A 21,134-nucleotide genomic window follows, 5' to 3' on the forward strand; every position below is an offset into this window, starting at 1 on the left:
TTGCAAAGAACATCAAATTTGACAAGTGAAAATTTAGTTTCTATTGACATAACTTATTTATATAATCATAAATTTTGATTTTTCAACACTGATTGTGTGATACACTGAGCATTCAAAAGTAATCATATTTGTGTAATATCATCTTCCTGTACAAACAGACTTTATGATAGTAATTTTGCTTGCCACTTGCTGCATTGAAAACAGCCAATATAAGATATATCACATATCTGCATACAAATGATTACAATAATATACTTGCTCCTGCTCGAAGTAGTCCCCAAACATAGTCAATTGCACAAATTGTTCCTGTCCTACCACAACCAGCTGAACAATGAATTAATACTGGAAGAGTTTCTGATGCTTGAGTGTCTCTAACAAGCCGAACCATGTCAAGTAGAGGGCGAACTAATGGTGGTACTCCATGATCTGGCCAAGCTGAGTAATGAAACTGGCATACAGTTCTTTCTGTAATCAGAGAGAAAGTTTATTCATAAAACTTGTAAAATGTTACATATGTCCAAATTAAATACAAAGTAAGCATTTATAAGAATATAAAATTTCCTCTATACTATGTGCTAGTTTCATATAAATTATGTATTTAAATACATTGCAAAAATTAACATTAAGGGGCACAATTAACAATCTTATTTTGCATATAAATTAATAATAGATAAAACTCAACATCCCTTCAAATGTCAAGGTCTGCCATTGCTTGATGCATGATCAGTACAGAACATCTCTTGTCTCTGGTTGCAGGGTTTTCTTATTGTTTTCAAGTACCTTCCAATTGTTCTTGCTAGGCTGTCAACACTGAAATGTTAAGTGCTTCCACCAGGAATAAAACTAGGGGTGTGTGGTACCTACTACACTAAGGTAGGCTCTACAAAAGTAACTTTCATTTCACATTTTCTAATTTAAAATGGTTATGAAATAATGAAGAAATTTTAACAGGCTTTGACTTAAAGTACAATTGCTTGGATATGATACTTAAAAGAAACAGGCACATAAGCCACACATAAGTGAATGTCAATGACTCAGATTGTTCATGTTTTGTGACAGCATTGTTGGGATTATTTAAGTTATAAAGGGTGTCTCAAAAATATGGGACATTTTGAAATGGAAAATAAAAGAAGATGAACTTGGAAGCAAGTGTATTCATGCACAAGATGGCCTTCATGTTTTGAAGATGACATCAGGAAGATGGCTACCGTTTGTGCGTACACACTCCTGAAGTCCTCGGGGAACATCGTGCATTGCTCGATGTAACATGTCCACAGGAATCTGGTTGATTTCCTCACGGAATCGTGTCTTCAGTTCTGCAATTGTTGCCGGTCAATGTTCATACACCTTGTTATTGCATTCACAGATGGAACTTGTGCATGCCGTTGCAGTTGATATTGTCGCTGGCATTTTTGACGTTCCGGACTGACACTGTCGTTATTCTTATAATACACTTTCACAGCGTATGCACGCTGTGCACCACTGCACTGCTCCATGATAACCGAATGGCATGGCACCTACTTCATGTTTTGTACGTTACGTGGCACCACATTCCTCACAGTGTTACCAAGTTAAGATTTTAAAAAATCCCATATTTTTGAGAACCCCTTTATCTTCTTTGTTTCACACATTCCTGTCATTAGCAAAAAATAAAAGACATGGCCAGCAAAATAATTTACTCAGTTTACAGCTAACCAGTCTATTCACATTGATGACATTAAAATAATGAAAGCATTCCCTTCCCTTAATTATGTAAAAATTTCAAGTTTGGAAGTGCTGACACAAGTTTCTCTACATTTATGATATCAAGTTTCTCACTGACAGTGCAACAACCAAATGGTTTCTTCAACACATCTTCAATTATGTACTCATGTTCTGCCATAGCAGCACAATAACTTTCACTATCAATGCACAGAGAAAATTTTTAAAAAAGCATGTGGTATGAGGGGTTTGTGGATGCAGGAATTTTTCACTTGCTTTCTTTGTGATGGAAATTTAATTGAATAAAATTTTTAGCATTGGACAGAAGTTGAACTATATTAACATGTAATACCAGGTGTGCCGGTTAACAGTTCTTAATTTCGTTGCTGGATGGTGCACAGTCTCAACTGTTACATCAGTGTGTTGCCAGGACAGTACCTGTCAAAATGCCGTGGATGTGCAACCGAGTGAGAGTGATCGTGATATTGTGTTTGTGTGGGAAACATGTTGACCTTCAAACCAAATAAGGATCATGTGAGGCACGTCCTGCTTTTCTTGTTCAATCAAAAGAAAAACGTGAGTGAAAGCCATCGTATCTTTGTGGAAACGTACGGTGACAATGTCCTAACGCAAGACGCGTGTGTGCATTGGTTTCGACGATTCAAAAGTGGTGATTTCGACTTGAAAGACAAAGATCGCCCGGGCCAGCTGAAAAAATTCAGACACCAAATTGCAAGCCCTGTTGGACGAAGACAATATGCAAATGCAACAACAACTGGCAGAGAAGTTAAATGTTGGTCGCCAAACCATATCTGATTGTCTTCATGCCATGGGAAAGATCCAGAAGGCAGGAAAATGTGACCCACATCATCTGAATGGCAGACAAATGGAAAAGCAAAAAACGGTGTGTGAAGTGTTGCTTTCTCGGCATGAAAGAAAGTCTTTCTTGCATCGGATAGTGACTGGGGACGAAAAATGGATCTACTTCGAGAACCCAAAATGCAAAAAGTCATGGGTTGAATCAGGACAACCTTCAACATCGACCGCAAAATTGAATCGCTTCGGAAGGAAAGCAATGCTGTGCATTTGGTGGGATCAAAAGGGTGTGCTGTACCAGGTGAAACAGTGAATGCCGTTCACTACCGTCAACAACTCATCAATTTGAACCATGCATTGATCGAAAAGCACCCAGATTAGGCAACAAGACACGGAAAAGTGATTTTGCAGCACAACAATGCCTCATCACACACAGCGAAAGGCATCAGACACACCATTTCTGCACTTAGCTGGGAATTCTTGCCCCACCCACCATACTCACTAGACTTAGCCCCTTCGGACTACCACTTGTTTTCATCAATGTCTCACTCACTTTCCCAGCAACACTTCAACAATTACGAAGATGTCCAACAATGGCTTGCTGACTGGATCACCTCAAAATGTGAACAATTTTTCTGGAAGGGCATCCACAATTTGAGGGACAGATGGGCACAATGTATAGCTAGCGATGGCGCATACTTTGAATAAAGCATTTGTTACCTTTCTCCCCAGATACACTTGTTTTCTTTCGGATCAATTAAGAATTATTAACTGGCACACCTGGTAATCCCTTCCTATACTGCTAAGGGACGAGTAATGGAAGTATTATTTGGGGGGGGGAGATGATGGTGCCCAGTTCTTATTAAGTTTTACATTGTAAGGTGAATTCTTGTGAGGAGAATAAGCATTATTCTTTTGAGGGAGGACACTATAAAATTCTTGACTATCGATGTTAATACATTATAGCCCATAGATGACCATGGTCGTTTTTAAGGTATGTGTTTGTTTGCCCGTAAACGACTAGGGTTGTTTAGAATTTTTTTCAGTTTTTTCGCCATTTTCTCCCCCCCCCCCCGCCCCTCTCTGTGTTGATTAGCAAACAAAAAGGGGTGCAGCACGTGACTTTGGGGGGAGGTCTGATGATGTACACGAGAGCATGACAGACGTGCCAAATTACCGATCACTCCAGAGGGGCCAACACGTTTGGATCCTTGGAGGACCAATGAGGGGGGGGGGGGGAGGCATTGGTTTTGGACACCAGCATAGAAAGGCTGGGTTCGTATCTGCTGGACTGAAAAAGTCGATGAAAAAGTGCAATTTCCAGCCTCCAGGGTACCATTTTGAAAAACTCGATGGCAGCTACATTTTTTAAAACTAAGTTTGGATTCAGAAAATGCCTGGGCTGGCCATTTTACCCTTAGACACCAAGGCTGATTTTCCAGGTATTTGCACTAATGCCGAGCATGTTTTCAGCAGGAAATTTGAAATTCTGAATGCTTCTAAATGAAATTTTATATTTCCGGGACTAAGAATGTTAGAGATACAAATGATACCTTGTTTTGTTCAGTATACTTTGGGCTATAATCCTGATGGGAAAAAAATCCATAATCAGTTAGAAGAAGAAAAAAAGGGAAAGTAACTATTTTTTTACATGAAATTTGAAATTCATCAGACCCACACACAGGCTACACCAGGACGTAAATTTCCAAAAGGTACGTGAATAATGCCTGGTATGTTTATCATTGATGTGGAAAAAATTATGCACTTATTGCTAATACCTTCAGAGAAAAAAAAATTCAATGCACTAATGCTGAGTGTGTTTTCAGCGGGAAATTTGAAATTCTGTATGCTTCTAAATGAAATGTTATATTATATATTTACTAATTGTTAATTACATATCTCTAGACTCATGCAAAGCTCAAAACATGTATCTCCGATCATTATTCAAGTTACAGTATGTTAAAAAAAGTAACATACTATGAGAAAAAGCTGCTTGTGACAATATGTCACAAGCTGGCATTGGTGCAAACACCTGCTGTGACAATATGTCACAGCCTGTCCTTTAAGGGTTATATATCCCTCCCAGAGCTGTGTGTGAATGTGTTAAGTCTTAGATGATCACAGGAATTATACTACGAGGGAATTGAGCACTACATTGAAGGGAAAATATACAGATGTGGATATCAATGTTAGATTGGAATAGAATTTCCATAGTATGGGGATCGAACTTTGAAGTTGTTTTTTTTGGGGGGGGGGATATTAAGCTTTTTGGTATAAAATTCATGTGACCATCATTATTTAGCTGTCACTTTCCTCCATCATTTGGAAGTAGTAGAGTATCCAGTTGATTTTACTCTGGATTATTCGCCAAGCAAGGTGGCGGTGGATGTCATAACCATCCACCTTTTCCCCTTCACTTATAAAACCTAACATTGGATATATGATTGATTGATTTAGTTTATTTTACTTTTCTTTCATGCCACCTTTGGTTAATCGCGAAGATGAAGGGACACTCACAAATAACACCAATGCTTAGGCCGGAATCCGAACCCAGGACCTCTGGTATCATATCGCAATGTGATAACCAATCTGCCATGGAGGCCGGCTTAACATAGGATATATGAAAAAGTAGCGAAGTAAAATATAGCATCGACTAGTAAACAAGAACTTAAACGCTATTTTGTTATTTTACGTTGCATTTCTGCTCCTTTAGGATAATGAGGATGAGTGATGGTTTCCCCAATAGCTATGAGGAAGGCAAGGGGGTGCCACAAATGCAGACGCAAAGTGGGTGCTGAACGAGTAAGTAAAGAGAGAAAAATTTGGAAGGAGTAAAGGTTCCGTGAAAATATTGACTCCTTTCCACATTGTACAATTGCCCGTTTCATAAAAAATACCCTAAAAATGTTCTTGCTTGCTTTGCTTGCAATGCTGCTCATGGTGTACCAGGGCAGATTGAGGGAAGGGGGCATATAGTGCTGGAAGTGACCTCTCCTGATAACCTGTATAATTTTCACGGTTCACATTTTTTGATTATTACATACAAAAAAAGTTATTGGGAGTTCTTGATTGTCTTACTATTTACTTGATATTGTACCACTTTTCCATCCCATTTCTTAGTGATGCACCCTTGTCATTGTTGGCACCCATGAGCAAATAAAGAAAAATCATCGCACCCTGTGAAAGTATTGACACCAAATTAATATTCTTGTAAGTTTGCAAAGAAGTAGATATAACATTTTTTATGCTCACTTCGCTTGCAATTATCCGGGTTTGACATCTTGATAAGATGATTGTGAACGATTATAGCATAGCGGCATTATGGTTTGATTTGATTTCAGTTTGGTTATTTAGCGTCAATTTTCTTCCACTTTGGGCTGATTGTGACAATGAGAACGAGTGATGATATGATGAAGGGACACTCAAAGAACACAAAGAGCTATGTTGTAATATCTACCTTTACAATTCCTGTCCTCTCTATTTAAAATGTAAAAAAAAATAATAAAAGTGCGTACACCAGTGGTGCGTCTATTTAGATTAAGGTATCTATCTTATGATAAAGTTGTGGGCTTTTTAACATTTATTGCTCATCCAAAAACACTGCTTATACATATTTTTTTTCTGGCATTTCAAATTAATCTAACCAATCACTGTGCTTGCTATCTTTCTACATGTCAAAAATTTACATTTTAAGATATAACTGTCGACCACTTGGTAGGCTATAGCATTCAAATTAAGATCAGTTACTATATATTTGTCAAAATAATTATGGGGGATTGGGTACAGGATCTTGAGAATGGATGGGCACCCCTGTGTGGTATCATATCACACTATGGCCAGCTGACCTGCAACTAGGTGTAGCATTTTCCTACACTCATTGCAGGACCTGAAAGCACTGCATTCAATAATTTCAATTTAGAGTGGAACCCAGACCACTACAGGACTACAGTATGGCTTACTTGCCTCAAGCAACAAGTAACTGGGGCTAAAATTATGGCTAACTTTAATACTGGCACAGACTGGCTTTCATAGTAAAGAAAGGCTCAACATGTGTGCACTAAACAGGAAAGATAAAACAAGTGTTAATAATAATTTATGATTTTACAAACTTGCAAATTTGTACATTACACCTAAAATAACACTGAACTCGTAACAGTTGAAAAAAAATGCAATTATTACCTTGAACAGTTTGACTGAGAGTATACTTCAGCTGCATTGTTCGTACCAGGAAGTCTGGGCATACTTTAGATGCTTTAATAAGCTTGATTGTTACCATTCCAAATTGTTTCTCTTCTCCTTCCTTTTCGACCCAATAGTTCTCACATTTATGCTGAAAAAAAAGAGAAAAAGCTTGAATAAAATCTGGAGAGCCTGGATGAAAGCTTCATAGAACAAAAGCAAGAACAATAACTTTTTCTGACAAATAGTTCATATTTAATGGTACATACAAACAATTCATTCATTAACACAAAATTAAGATGACAATGATAAATCTTAACTTTTATTAGGTAGATATGCTTTTGACTTCATTTATATTTCTATTTTGCTGATTTTAAGTAAGTTTACTACCTCTGTAGGTTAATTGTAACATTGTGGGTGAAGTATTAGCTGTAAAATTATGAACATGCATACCTTCATGCCTAACTCAAGATTTGAAACTAAAACCTCTGGTGATTATTTTAGATCTATTTGTACTCTTTGATATAAAATTAAACTTGTTACTTGCTGAAAATTCAAACTTTCATAGCTTCAAATATGAGCTAAAACCTTCTGGACTCATGCATTTGTCTATATTTTGAACTAAAATGAACACAGACAAAGAAACTCATGCCCACACATGGACTCAAACAAGATAAGATTGTGAATCCAGTATGATAATATACACAGTCTAGGACTTTGTGACAAGCTAATATTTCTAAAATGATAAAATTTCCAATGTCATTGAATAAAATCTCAATACTTAGAACTTACGTGGGCATCTTCTAGGGATGGAGGACACCTTGAAAAACTTAATAGTAAATGGAGCTGGAGTGGTAACCTGATTAGTATAGATAGAACATATATCATAGGTCCTAAAAATGTGGGATTCTCTTTTGTCTTTTTAAGGATAGTAATTTTCCAATGTCTGGCCAAAGCTATAATTTTTCATTTAAAGCACTGTAACATTGCACTGGTTAAGAATGTTACCCAAACACTTCATGGACAGGCAAATGATGTGATAGAAATCATAGTGAAAAATTAGGGCTGAGCTGATACTGATATATTGGTATTGGCCGATACCAACAATATAGGTTGAAATTTTTCCAGTGATACTATCCAATATCATCATTTTTGAGTTGCTAGAAGTGTGGCCAAGACCAACATTTGTTCCTTTTCAAAGGAACTTCCAACTTACCTTTGGATTTGAAAACAAATGAAAAATATTTGTGAAGTGTTAAATGAACATGGACTCAAGTTTCCGTGAACAGCAAGTACATGACAAAGATCCATACGCAAATAAGAGTTGCAGTTCAGTCTTGCAAATCAAGCGTAACATGAAATTATCCCCATAAGAGTTTGATGCTTCTGTTTAGGTCTCCTTCGAAGTCTACCATGCTTTGTTCATACAGGTGTGGTCTTGCTAACACGGCACCTGTGTCTGTTCAGGAATTTCTTGGTTAAGGTAGTGGTATTCAAAATGTACGGAATGCCTTCCTGGGGAGGTGCCGTAGATTCGCAGGGGATGCGAGAGAACTTATGAAAAAATATTTTCTCTTATAGTTTAAAATGTGTTAATTAAAAAATATATTATTTGGTATTATTGCAACTCACGTTATTTTCCATTGGCATTGTCTTCTCCCATGTTTTTGGACTGAGAATGGAAGTGCAACCATACCTTGTAGAGGATAAGCATGCCAATGCTGAAAACTTCATTGATAGTGTCTTGTACAGAAATTGACATACCTTTCTGATATTATTCATAAACTGAACATTATGAATGTATCTGTACAAGGAATTCAGCGCCATTTACTGAATGATTTTAGGTATCTTTACAAAATTGTCAATGGCAAAATCCGTTGCAAGACACTCCTCCAGGAATTCCACTTTCAAGTGCCTATGCGCACAACACTCAACACAAATCTATTTTACACAATAAAGCCTAGACTGGAAATTCAAAAAAAGATCGCTCTTCCACACACTTCCCAGTCAATATAACGACCTCCCATCAAGTGCTCATGTATTTTCCACAGAGTACCGTCAAACGGGGTTACTTTGCACCTTCAGGGGTTACTTTGCACCAAAGCTGAAAAGAGTTGCAGAGTCCTCTGGCAGGAAAAGCATGAATATGAAGCAGAAAGTTTCAACTGCTACCGCTAGATGGGACATGTAACTGTACTTTGATAATGATGTTGGTGTTTGAAATCAGTTCTAGTTTCCCGCCAGGGTGTTGTTGGTGTGGATGTGTGGAAAGCAGCTGCTGTGAAGGCCCGAAAATTTGGAAGATATCATGTACATGAATTTCTAGCAAAGGTAAGTCATTTCCGTAAAATACATGTTTGCATTATGGAACTTGGAAGCAACATTGGAAATTGAAGTGTGAAACTTTGTAAAGTCATAGGAAAAATAAAATGAGGAGACCGTGGTTTCAGCCTGAAATCGGGGTTACTTTGCACCATAGAAAATAGGTACCTCCTACCTTCTAATTTTTGAAAATAAATTACGAAAATAAGCATACTGGTACATGATTGAATCCTATTGACATGGCATTTATATATATATATACCGGTGTATATCAAGATTATTGATTTTCCGTTTGTTTTCTTCTTTCAGATGCCGAGATACTACAAGAGGCCTCCAGGAGCAAGACGGTATGCTGATTATACAGAAGGTGCCTTACGTGAGTGTTTGGAAGCTGTATCAGCTGGGACACTGACGCAACGGCAGGCTGCAAGTAAGTACAATATTTTGCGGCGAACAATCAACTATAAATTGAAAAAGAAGCACATGTTGCGTTCCTGCAAACAACCAGTTTTTTCAAAAGAAGAGGAATCACAGTTCTTGCAGTGCCTACTTGACACATGAAATTTTGGTTTTCCCTTAGATGAGAGTGATTTAAAGCACATTGTTCAAGATTATCTCTTGAAAACGGGAAGGGTTGTCAAGAACTTCAAGAATGGGAACTTTCCAGGGACCGACTGGGTAAAAGGTTTCCTGAAGCACAATCCAGCTTTGACTGTCAGATGTGTTGCCAATATGAAGAAAAGTCGTGCCGATGTTACCAAAACTGTGCTTAAGGAATACATACAAAATCTCTCTGAAGAAATTAAAGATGTTCCTCCTGACAACATATGGAACTTTGACGAAACTAATCTGACAGACGACCCTGGATATAAAAAGTGTCTTGTGAAAAGGGGATGCAAATATCCAAGTAAGATTTGTAATACATCGAAGACAAGCATCTCTGTCATGCTTGCAGGAAATGGAGGTGGCAAATTATTGCCACCTTTCGTGGTGTATAAATCTAATAAAATGTGGTCGACATGGTGCGAGGGTGGTCCCACCGGAGCACGTTATACAAACACAACAAGTGGTTGGTTTGATGGGTTAGCATTTGAAGAGTGGTTCTGTTCTCTGATGCTTCCTTGTCTCAAGAAAATGCAAGGAACCAAAGTCATCATTGGGGACAATTTGTCTTCACATCTGTCGTCTAAGGTGTTGCAATTGTGCGAGCAAAATGGAATTCGGTTCATCTGTTTACCACCGAACAGCACGCATCTCACGCAGCCTCTTGATGTAACATTCTTTCATCCCATGAAGGTTGCATGGAGAAAGATTTTGCGTGCATACAAGGAGACAACGCGTGGTACGCATTCTGGAGTTCTGCAGAAGCAACATTTTCCTGCCCTACTGAAAGAATTGATGCAAGCAATTGAACCACATCAGGAAGCGAACTTGAAAGCAGGATTCAAGAAGTGCGGAATATGCCCAACAAGTGTTGATGAACTCCTGAAGAGTTTTAACGGAAGGAGATCATCAAGTGGTAGTGATACGTCAGTAGTAGAGGCAAGTTTTAAAGACTTTTTGGAAAAGAAGAGGAATGAAGTCATAGGAGAAAAGGCCCCGATCAAGAGAAGAAAGAAGATGAATGTGCCTCCTGGAAAGAGCATTGCATCCATAGATCATGCCACTGGCCAATGCGAACAGATTGCCTCGTCATCTGCTACCGGTAGCCATCCTGGTACATCAAGGAAAACCAGTATCGATTCAGAATCCAGTAATGGTGATGAAGTTCTTCCTTCTTGTGATTTCTCGTCCACAGAAATGCAGTTCAGTGACCATGAACTTCCCATTGGAGAAAATAACATCACTGTGAACCGTGAACTGAATGGGCATGAACCACCACCAGAATGGGATACTGTGAACCGAGAAGTGGGTGAATATGTTATTTTCAGATATGAGAATGAACTTTTCCCAGGGAAAATTGTAGCAGTCACACAGGATGGAGCAGTTGTTCAATCAATGCAGAGGAGTGGATGATATTGGAAGTGGCCACATAAAGTCGATGAACTGGAGTACAGTTGGGATGATATTCTTGGACATATAGAGCAGCCAAACCAAATCAGTTCAAGGGAGATATTTTCTGTTCCTGAGTTGGCATTTTTGTGGGATAGTATGTGCTAGACTATCAGCAAGTGGTTCCTGTGACAGTACCAGCATTTTATACAACATTTTCTATAAAAGTATCAGTGATTCATACTAAGTACCGGTACTGGTACCTTAATTCTAATATCAGTATTTGCAAACGACATACAGTTTTCTGTGTCGTTATGCAGGAAGTGCAATTTATACACGCTGGTGGGTTAACATTGCACAGAAGCATTATTTTCGTGTGTTGAACCTACTTTTTTGTATCTGGTGCAAAGTATCCTCACCCTATGAGGATACTTTGCACCAAATTTCATTTTTCAATAACCATTGTCATACTCCTCGATTACTAATGCACTTGTAGGAATGTTTTCTTTATGTATTCAGCTATTATATGTTTAAAATACAATGTTTTCCATCTTTGCGTTTGTAAAATACATGCAGTTTTCTTTGACATTCCTTAACTCTGGTGCAAAGTAACCCCGTTTGACGGTACGCCTTTCGGTCAACCATCAGAACATATGTTGCTAAATAATATTTAATTGTGTTATCTTGACTTGTTATTTTTATTTTTGTTATTTTCATTGTTACTGATTTCAGTGTAAAATGGCTACTTGCTGTAATCTGAAATTTTCTCAATAAATAATTATTTCCTGTTTTTCTAAACTTAAGAATATGTACACCATGTTCATGCAACAATTTTGCATGCTGCTAGAAATAAACACAAAACAGCAACAATGCAGATTTTTATCTATATACTAACCTTTCCAGACTCCTTTTCATTGCATGCCATTATAATTACTTGAACATCACATTCCACAACCATTCTCCAAAAATCATTGACTGTGTTTGGAAGTGGTCCCTGGCTGGCAATATATGCCTTGGACCCACTTGCACCCTTAATATAATTTGCATTAATGTAATCACTGCCAGGTATTCCACAATATTCAGAGAGAACAACTCGAGTGTGGTCAACTGCAAATTATAAAAACAAACAATGATTATAATACTTATGCAGCCGTTAGAACCACAAGAGAATACTACAGCTAATTTCATAACAGTTAATTGCAGTTGAGTAGTAACTACACTGATGTAAGATAACATAAAAGTAACCATGTTACTAATTACAATGGTCGAATACATAACAAGAAAAGTGTGCAGTAAATTTATCAATATAAATACAAGATTCTTCAAATATACTCTATTTTATCCTGCTTATTCTATCAATAACTTAACTTCTGAACAATTCAAGACACATGAAGATGTATGCACACACACCCAAATTACACAGAGACAAATGTTGAAATTCAACTTCATTTTGCTTACATGTAATGTAAAAAAAATTAATTTGTCAGGAGAACAAAATTATTATACACATTGAGTATGACCAACAGGCAATGATTTGAATGGCTGACTGCAAGGCATCAAATGTAATTGCAGTGGCAACTATCACAAAAAAGTTTATGTACAGTCTCGAGGTCTGTAAAATAAGTCCCTAAAAAAGAAATTTATTCCTGATGGTATAGTCAAATATGCCACTTTTTAACTGATTGGAATGATAAGGATGACTGTGCACATACATATATTAAAAAAAACAACTTGAATAACATTACATCTCAAAGCTACAGAATTCAAAAAAATCTAATACTCACATGGTAAAATATCCTTGTAGCGATTCTTCTTCCTATTAACTTCTTTCTCTCCCTCAGTACATGCATATTCTTTAAGTGATTTCAAATTTTCTGTAAAAAGTTTTAAATCCTGAAAAGAAGAAGCACAGAAATAAACAAATGCAACTCACAGAAGTGAGTACTGTTAGTTCCAGTCATTTCAATTAAACCATGAATAAGCTTTAGATTATGCATTCAAACAAATGTACATCCTGCAATTTAATAAATTCATAAATACAATAAAACATTTTATTTGTATCTATGTCAAACATAAAAGGCAAGTGAATGTTATGAACAGGGTTTGAAAAATCCCGGTCGCCATGGTGACTAAAAATTTCAGCCTGGCGACAGTGATCTCTTGCTGTAATATTGCCATTCCTTAAGTTTGCAGGTACGAAATTTTGAAGATTCTAAGTTCAAATTGCAGTACAGCATAAGTTAGCAAATGATTTTTTTTTTTATCAACGTTGTGAACATTCCACAGAATCGGTAACAATTTCTTACTCTGTCTCCCAACCCCCCATTTCCTGCTTTCTCACATGATTTAGTGATGTTTTGAATACGGTGATGCTCAGCTTCTTATATAGGGTGTTCCGTATAGGATACCGAATTAGAAAATTAAATAAAAATACAGAAAATATCATGAAAATAGTTATATTTCACATATACGAGTATGTAAGCAGTAACATCTCCCATTTACATATGAAATACAATGTCAGGCATACCACCCCTACTGAGTCTGCATGCATTTATATGCTCCACAAAATTATTGATAACCCTCTGGCAGATATCTGTCCCGATGCCCCCAATCACCTATATGATTTCTGCCTACAGTTCCAAAAGGGTTCGTGGTTTGTTTTGGCTGTGTTTGCCAGTGATATGCACTTCATATCTCAAGTGTCCCACTTGTGTATCTGCCAGTACTATTAGCACAGAACTGCAACCGCCATCGTCCTTCACGATAGCACTTGCGTTTGGTACCGACAATCCTACAGTTCTGATGATTTCTATTTGGAAGTACTTCCCTGCAACATTGCCACAATGAAGGGGTTAACCCTCTAAGTGTGCTAGCACAAGGCACATACAGGTGGTGGACAAATTAATATGAACACCGATATGAAATTGGGTCGCAATTCGTCCTCGGAGTACAGCCATGCCACAGGTATAGTTTCTCAGCAGCAGTTGTATGTGTACGTGAACATTCTGCTACCAGTCAAACACTATTATGTCTGAACTCTAAGACTTCCAAAATAGACTAATTATTGATGCGTGCCTAGATGGAGACTCAGTGATGAAAACAGCCAACCTTGTGGTGGTTTCAACTAGCACAGTGTCAACTGTGATGTCAGCTTACAGTAAAGAAGGTAAGGCATCATTTTCAAAACAGAACAGCGGGTGAAAGTTGAAGCTCACTGACAAGAGATAGGTGGGTGTTGAAGTGGATAGTGGCCCAAAAGCACAAGACAATGGTATCCCAGATAAACTCAAAGATGAAATCTCATCTCCAGGACCCTCTGTCAACCAAAACTATCCAAGGGAACTACGTACTGTGAACATTTATGGCAGAGCAGCCATTCCAAACTACCCGTGAGACCACATAATGCTGTGAAGCCTCAAAAATATTGCCAAGAGCAGAGAGGCTGGACACAACAGCAGTGGCAAGAGACCTTTTGGTCTGACGAATTATCTGCATTCCCTTTATTCCAGACCACTGGGCGAGTTTGAAGTGAAGAACTCCTGTTGAAGTCTTTCTTCGTTGACTGCTTCCTTCCTGCCACTAAGCATGGTGTGCAAGCGTTCATGGAGGGTGTTATGTGATGGTGTGGGGTCAGGCACATAGCTGAGGGAAGGGCTAAGGGGGCTGAAGCCCCCCCCCCCAAATCCTACAAATATCTAATTTAAATAGTGTGTAATGCTAATTAATGTTATATCCTTAGCAGGATTAAATATCTTGCATAATAATTCATAATATACTGCGAAATTCATCTTCAAAGCATCTCCTCCCACACACTTTTTTGCCTTTACATGGTGGCTGCTGATAAGATAAGGGATGATATTTTGGCTCTTTACCAATTACACTTGCAGCCTCAGTTAAGAGGTTTGTAATTTCATATTTTGGATCTTGGTGCAGAAGCCAAGACACACATAGTGGCCATTTCTTCTATAGTTACTAACGTAGTTGTTTTTACCGTATGTGAGTTTGTGCATGTGCCTACCCAATGGCATAGCGGCAAGTGTGTGGTACCTGATATGATCCTCACTGGAGACATATTGCATAGTGATTGATTCCATTTTAAAACTGTTTGCCCAGTCCTGATTAGGCTTTTGAGCATAAAATGAACTTAAAACAAACTTTCATATGTTTGTGCCATTGATGTCATTAAAAATTAAACAAATGTTAATATTTGAATTATTAGATGCTTCAAGACAATTCAAAACTTCACTCTTCACAATGCATAGCTATGCAGAACTACATCAGAGTGGCTACTCCAGGACCATGATAAAATTCAAGTATAATTCCTGGTTTTCAAGGCAAAGTTTCAAAAAAATTCAAGGCCACAAGCAGATGTTTTCTGTATTTCAACTTTGCGTATTACCACCTCTCAACACCCACACACATGCACCAGAGGCGCAACCACAAAATTTTGTCTGGGGGGAGAGAAGTACCAGAATACATGTACCAATAATATTAATAATAATGACATTATTATGACTTATTATTATTATCAGTAGTAGTAGTAGTAGTGTCAAAGACTTTATCATCCTCATAAATTACACAAAAAGGGGGTAGAAGTCTGTGTTAAAGCATTTGTGTTGGAACAAACGATTTTAAAGATTTTTTTTAAAAAAACGTCCAATTTCACATTCATTAATAATGGAAAACAAGTACATAAACTGTATTTTCGAATGGTAGAAATGCATGATAAATGCATTCCGAATATTATTCTTTTTGTACATATAACATGTATAACTTTCATGTACAACATATGTTTTACACATATTCAAAATGGAATGATGTACAATAAGAAAATACATGCCAACACTAAATTGTGTACATATTCAAAGATTCTTTAATACATATAGATATACAGCATATAGGTCTATTATTTATATTCATTACATAATCAATCCATCCACCTCATAACAAACCAACAGCAAAAAATTATATAAACTGTCTCTCAAATGTGCACGCTCCTTTTCCTCCCAACAATTGTTTATGCGTTTAAGACAAAATCCATTAAGAGAAGTTTTATTTCTCTCTCTGGTAATTTACAATGCATTGCAGAAAACAATCATATTGGGAGTGAAGCGAACAAGACAATTTTTAATCATTTTTTTTTTTGCAAACTGAAAACGATATTGATTTAATAGGGTGCAAATAATTTCACGACGTGCCATGGCATTCTCTCTTTTACAACATTAATCATTTAGATTGTGTAACAATGTTTTCAAATTTACTTTACTTTATTTGTAATACAGCACTGTTGAACAGCCATAATAATTCTATGTTTAGAAAATAACATATTTATAAAATTAAGTGATACGTATTAGCAATGTTTTATTATAATAAAGAGCACATTTAAATATGAGATAACAATATATATATATATATATATATATATATATATATATGCATGCTTCACAACTACAGTTCTAAAAACGTCAGTAAAGGGACTTAAAAATGGTCTAATCTGACTAAATCAGGATGTCACATAGCCTTGCATCAGAGGTTACAAAAACTAAAATTTCTGAATATTGCAGACTGCTGATTTCTGCAGCTTGCATCTCTCCACAACAAGCCCATTAATTTATGTAAGGGCGAAATCGAAATTATTTAAAAATCTGAAGACTCATCAATGTTATTTTCGTCAGTATCTGTGGGCTCATATTAAATTATTTCATAGTTTGGGCCTGGGTACGGGCCGGATCATTTCCCATTTTGTCCTCTTTTCTTGCTTTTGACAAAATTTTTGAAGGGATACTGGGCCAAAAAGGGTTTATGATATCCACCAACCCCTTACTGTAGTTGCTGGACGCATTGAATAAATGAACAAAGAAACTAGGTTGTTTTTTTTAATTGAACTACATGGATAAGGATAAATTCTTTAATTTTATGACATTAAGCATAATTAGCTTTTACTGGGATTAGTGAAAGAAAGGCTTGTACACTGCAAACTACAGGCACAGTCTGTCTCCAACACAAACCTATATATGATTGGTGTTGTCAAACAATACAGTAATGAATAATCATATGCTGGCGGTGCATTGAAGACAATCGATTCACGCATGTGCAGATCGTTCGTTGCAAGACGTTCATTGCGATACCATATTTCAGGGGCTTTTGTTGTTGTTGTGTCGCAAACCTTTGCAACTTGACTTGAGTCAAATGTTTCATCTGGTGTGCGGCCGCCCATAAGAGCCTTCCCAAAAAGAGACTGTTTGCAACAAAAATTACTCGCCGCATCGTGCACACAGGAATATTTTCGGGAGGGGCTGATTTCTAGGTGGGCGGTATATACAATAACATATTTTTCACTGTGAAAAATGGCAATCATTTTAAGGGGGAATTGCATTTACCACTCTGTTTTCTCCCGAATTATTCACCGCTTTTAATTGAAAATGTTGATTTTCTCAAAATTATGGAGGGGCTCTAGCCCTCTCCGCCCCTTTCTGCATACGTCATGGTGCTGTGTCACATCGGATCCTGTGTGCGGCTGGCAATATCAAACAAATAAAGTCTTTGTTCACTCTGCATAACGTTTTCCACAACTGATAGATGGACATTTTGACAATGTTGCTGAAAATAGTAAACATTTGTTTAGTATTGAAACGATTATTTGCAATGTTGCTATTCGTTTTCTGAAGCAAGTCTTAGTCTCTCCCATGTGGATCAGGAAAATCATGCAAGATGATTGAGGTAACAAATATAGTTTACTTTTTGTAGAAAGCGATGTGGACACAAGAAGTTCTTCAAAATTGCTACAATGATCAACTTTTGATTAATTTCTTTATGATGAAAGCAACCAGGGCATTAATTTCAGGTAACTATCCCCTTATTCGTTTAGTGACATGAGAAAAATTGGACAATGGACTCAAGATCAAACAAGCGACCTGTCGAATAAGAGGTATGTATGACATGGTTAACCTTTTGGGACCCAAGCATCTCGATCGAGATACCCAAATGTAACCCTCCCGGTACCAAGCATCTCGATCGAGACGCTGTGTCAAGGTCGTAGTTTTTACGTTATAACTTTTCTATTTTTGGCTAGAATTTCGATTTTTTTATATTGTTCCTAACACATGTATTGAACAGAAATGTTTTTTCGCATTTTTTTTGTCTTCATGAAAATGGAGGGGAAAGGTGGGAAAATGATCTTCTCTTTTGCATCTCATCTTTTGCATGTCAAATTTTTGCTGACAAAGGAAGACTGGCTTTGTTGTTCTAAAGCAATGCTTTTTCACTCCCTCCTGTTAACTGCATTCGAAGGAAGCTTGTTTATCAGTATCCGTGAGGGTGCAAGCAGGGGGAGGGGGAAGACTAGTTGTTGAATCTGCATTGTGAATATGGAATTTCAAAGCACGCTGAAGGAAACCTTTGTTTTTTTAGCACAAGTGTCCACAAGTTGCAACAGGGGTTACCCCGCATTGTCTAAAAATAGAATTTCAAGCAGCTGCAAGAATCGGCGCTTATTTTTCACTGCGTTCTAGCTTCTCGTCCGTGAATGTTGTGCGTAGGTGTCGTTTTGTGCCCAAGTGCGAGGACATTTTTTGGGTGAAGTGACAATTTTTTAAAATCATTTTTGGGGGGTTTCTCCCTTCCCTCTCCATATATACACCAAATTTGCATAAATTTTGCATTTTGACATTTTTTTCGGGGGGCGGGGGGAAACGCCATTTTTTAAGAAAAGTATTTTTGAGGGGATTTCCCCCTTTCCCCCTCCATATGTACGCCGAATGTGCATAAATTATATATCGTCTGAATCTGTAATTCATTCTGCGTACAATGGTATATCTTTCATATCTCTAGGCCATTTAGTTTCTGAGCTGTAGTCAATTCAATGTAACTCTGCATTTCGCTCAATTCCGAAGTTTTGAGACAGTGGCATACAAGCCATTCGTTTCAGGGGTACAACTCGGATTACATTGGTCATACGGCAATGATGCAAATATTTTTCTGTTTCTTACATGCCAGCGATAATTTCTATGTGCATTTTGAACTTTTCATATCCTTTTTTTCAGGGGGGCGAAACCCCCATTTAAAAAAAAAGTATTTTCAGGGGATTTCCCCCCTTTCCCCCTCCATATATACGCCGAATGTGCATAAATTACATATCGTCTGAATCTGTGATTCATTCTGCTTACAACGGTATGTCGTTCATATCTCCAGGGCAAATAGTCTCTGAGCTAAACTCATTTCAAGGTACTGCTGCATTTTGAAGCTTGAATCAGTGGCGTGCCGACCATTCCTTTTGGGGGTATAACTCAAGTTACATTGGTCATATGATAATAATGCAAATATTTTTGTGTTCCTTACATGTCAGCAATAATTTCCATGTGCATGTCGACACTGTCATGTACTTTTTTCTTGAGGGGAGGGTGGGGGAACCACATTTTTTTTGCCGAAATTTTGGAATTTTGAGAGTTAGCATCCTCCCCCACCACATATACGCCGAATTTGCTTAAATTTTATATAGTCTGAATCTCTGGTTCATTCCACATACAATGGTATATCACTCATCTCTCTAGGGCAATTAGCCTCCCATCTACTCATTTAATTGAAACTCTGCATTTTGCTCAAAATCAGCTTGGGCATCAAGGGGGTTACATGCGAAAATGGCCTTGGGCACCAAAAGGTTAAGGCACCCTGTAAATTACTACTGCCACTACTATCACTATTATTGTTATTATTATACGAAGAGCACCTCCTCGATGGTGCAGTGTTAGCGTTGTCGCCTTGTAATCAAGGGGTCCCGGGTTCGATACCCAGTGGAGGCACAAGTGGTTCGGATCCCACTTTAAACTGTAGGTCCAGTCCCAATTAGCCTTACTGTGCATCAAGTGGACTAAAAACAACAAATCAATCAATCAATCGATGGTGCAGTGGTAGCATCATCGCCATGTAATTCCCAGGTTCGATACCCGGTGGAGGCACATAGTGTTTTGGATCCCACTTTAGACAGTAGGTCCAGTCTCGATTAGCCTTACTGTGCATAAAGCGGACTTAAACACAAGCTCAATATTACATGAAGAGAGAAATTTGTACAACTTAGTTACTTTATAACATAGAAGTGTAAATTTGTAAAAATAATAATTTACTATATTTTACAAATGAGAAACTAAAGACAATTAATGTAATATATTTGTAAGGAGAAAGAAAAGAAATAATTAGATCATATATTGAAGTTTGAGTGACAAGAATTAATTTGTTACACATAGAACAGAGATAAATGACTTTAAATATGAAGTATGTGCGATTCATTTTGCAAATTAATTTGTTACCATATAATAAAAACTATAATAAAATTAATTATACATGGATGTAACCTGAATAGTTACCACTTCTGTTGCTACATCTGCAAATGTTATTTTTCCATTGCATTGCTTATGAGGCGCATGTCTTAAGAGATTAATACAGAGTGGAAAACAGCACGGTTCTGCACTCTCTGGCTAGTTCCACTCGAAAATGATCTGCTACAGGCGCTGGTGTTGAACCCGGTGCTTGGTATTCGACGGCTTATAATGGAAGTAAATGGAGTTTTCGCTGCAATGTCTGATTCTTTTACATGAAGCATTTCTATGAATGTGATAATTGCTATGATATTTGGTACAGTGGTCGCGAAGATATTAACGAACATTCTAGACAGTCTACCACGTCCTGTTATCGTCATACTTTCGTTAATATTACGGGAGAAAAAATACGCATGGAATGCTCTTGGCAACTAAATTTTTGTGTATGAATTAGGTTCATTATTATTATCATCATCATTTCTTTTAAAGATATACACACTGAAGCATTTGTATTTTTGATATTTACTGTCTCTTTTCTTCCGCTTTAAACCAATCGCGGTGATGATGATAATGATGATTCCATGAAAAGACAAGGGGAACCCCACAAAACTTTCTTAGTGCCATCGACATGAGTGTAAGGAAACTTTCAAACCAACGGGACAAGCAACACGGGATGTTCACACTGTTACACTAATAACACACACTTCCAGACTGTAAAATATCATTCATTGCACATGAGGGTCCAAACAGCAAACGCCACGTTCATATGGCGTATTCGCGTGCTACTTGTTACTTCGGTTGGAAAGCTAATTA

General features: G+C 37.4%; 1 protein-coding gene across 4 annotated transcripts in view; it reads right to left on the minus strand.

Moving 5' to 3' along the window:
- LOC145984193 (uncharacterized) overlaps positions 1 to 21,134 on the minus strand; it is a 56,174-nt gene that overhangs the window by 28,363 nt on the left and 6,677 nt on the right. For all 4 annotated transcript variants that reach the window (XM_083117714.1, XM_083117713.1, XM_083117716.1 and 1 more), the window contains exons 2-5: positions 12,795 to 12,903; positions 11,906 to 12,117; positions 6,697 to 6,847; positions 260 to 465 (exon numbers count right to left, since the gene is read on the minus strand). In XM_083117714.1, the coding sequence (XP_082973840.1) occupies positions 260 to 465; positions 6,697 to 6,847; positions 11,906 to 12,117; positions 12,795 to 12,903 (678 nt within the window). The remainder of the gene's footprint in view (positions 1 to 259; positions 466 to 6,696; positions 6,848 to 11,905; positions 12,118 to 12,794; positions 12,904 to 21,134) is intronic.

The sequence above is a fragment of the Lepisma saccharinum genome, chromosome 2, assembly GCF_977018435.1.
Source record: "Lepisma saccharinum chromosome 2, izLepSacc3.1, whole genome shotgun sequence".
Classification (NCBI taxonomy): domain Eukaryota; kingdom Metazoa; phylum Arthropoda; class Insecta; order Zygentoma; family Lepismatidae; genus Lepisma; species Lepisma saccharinum.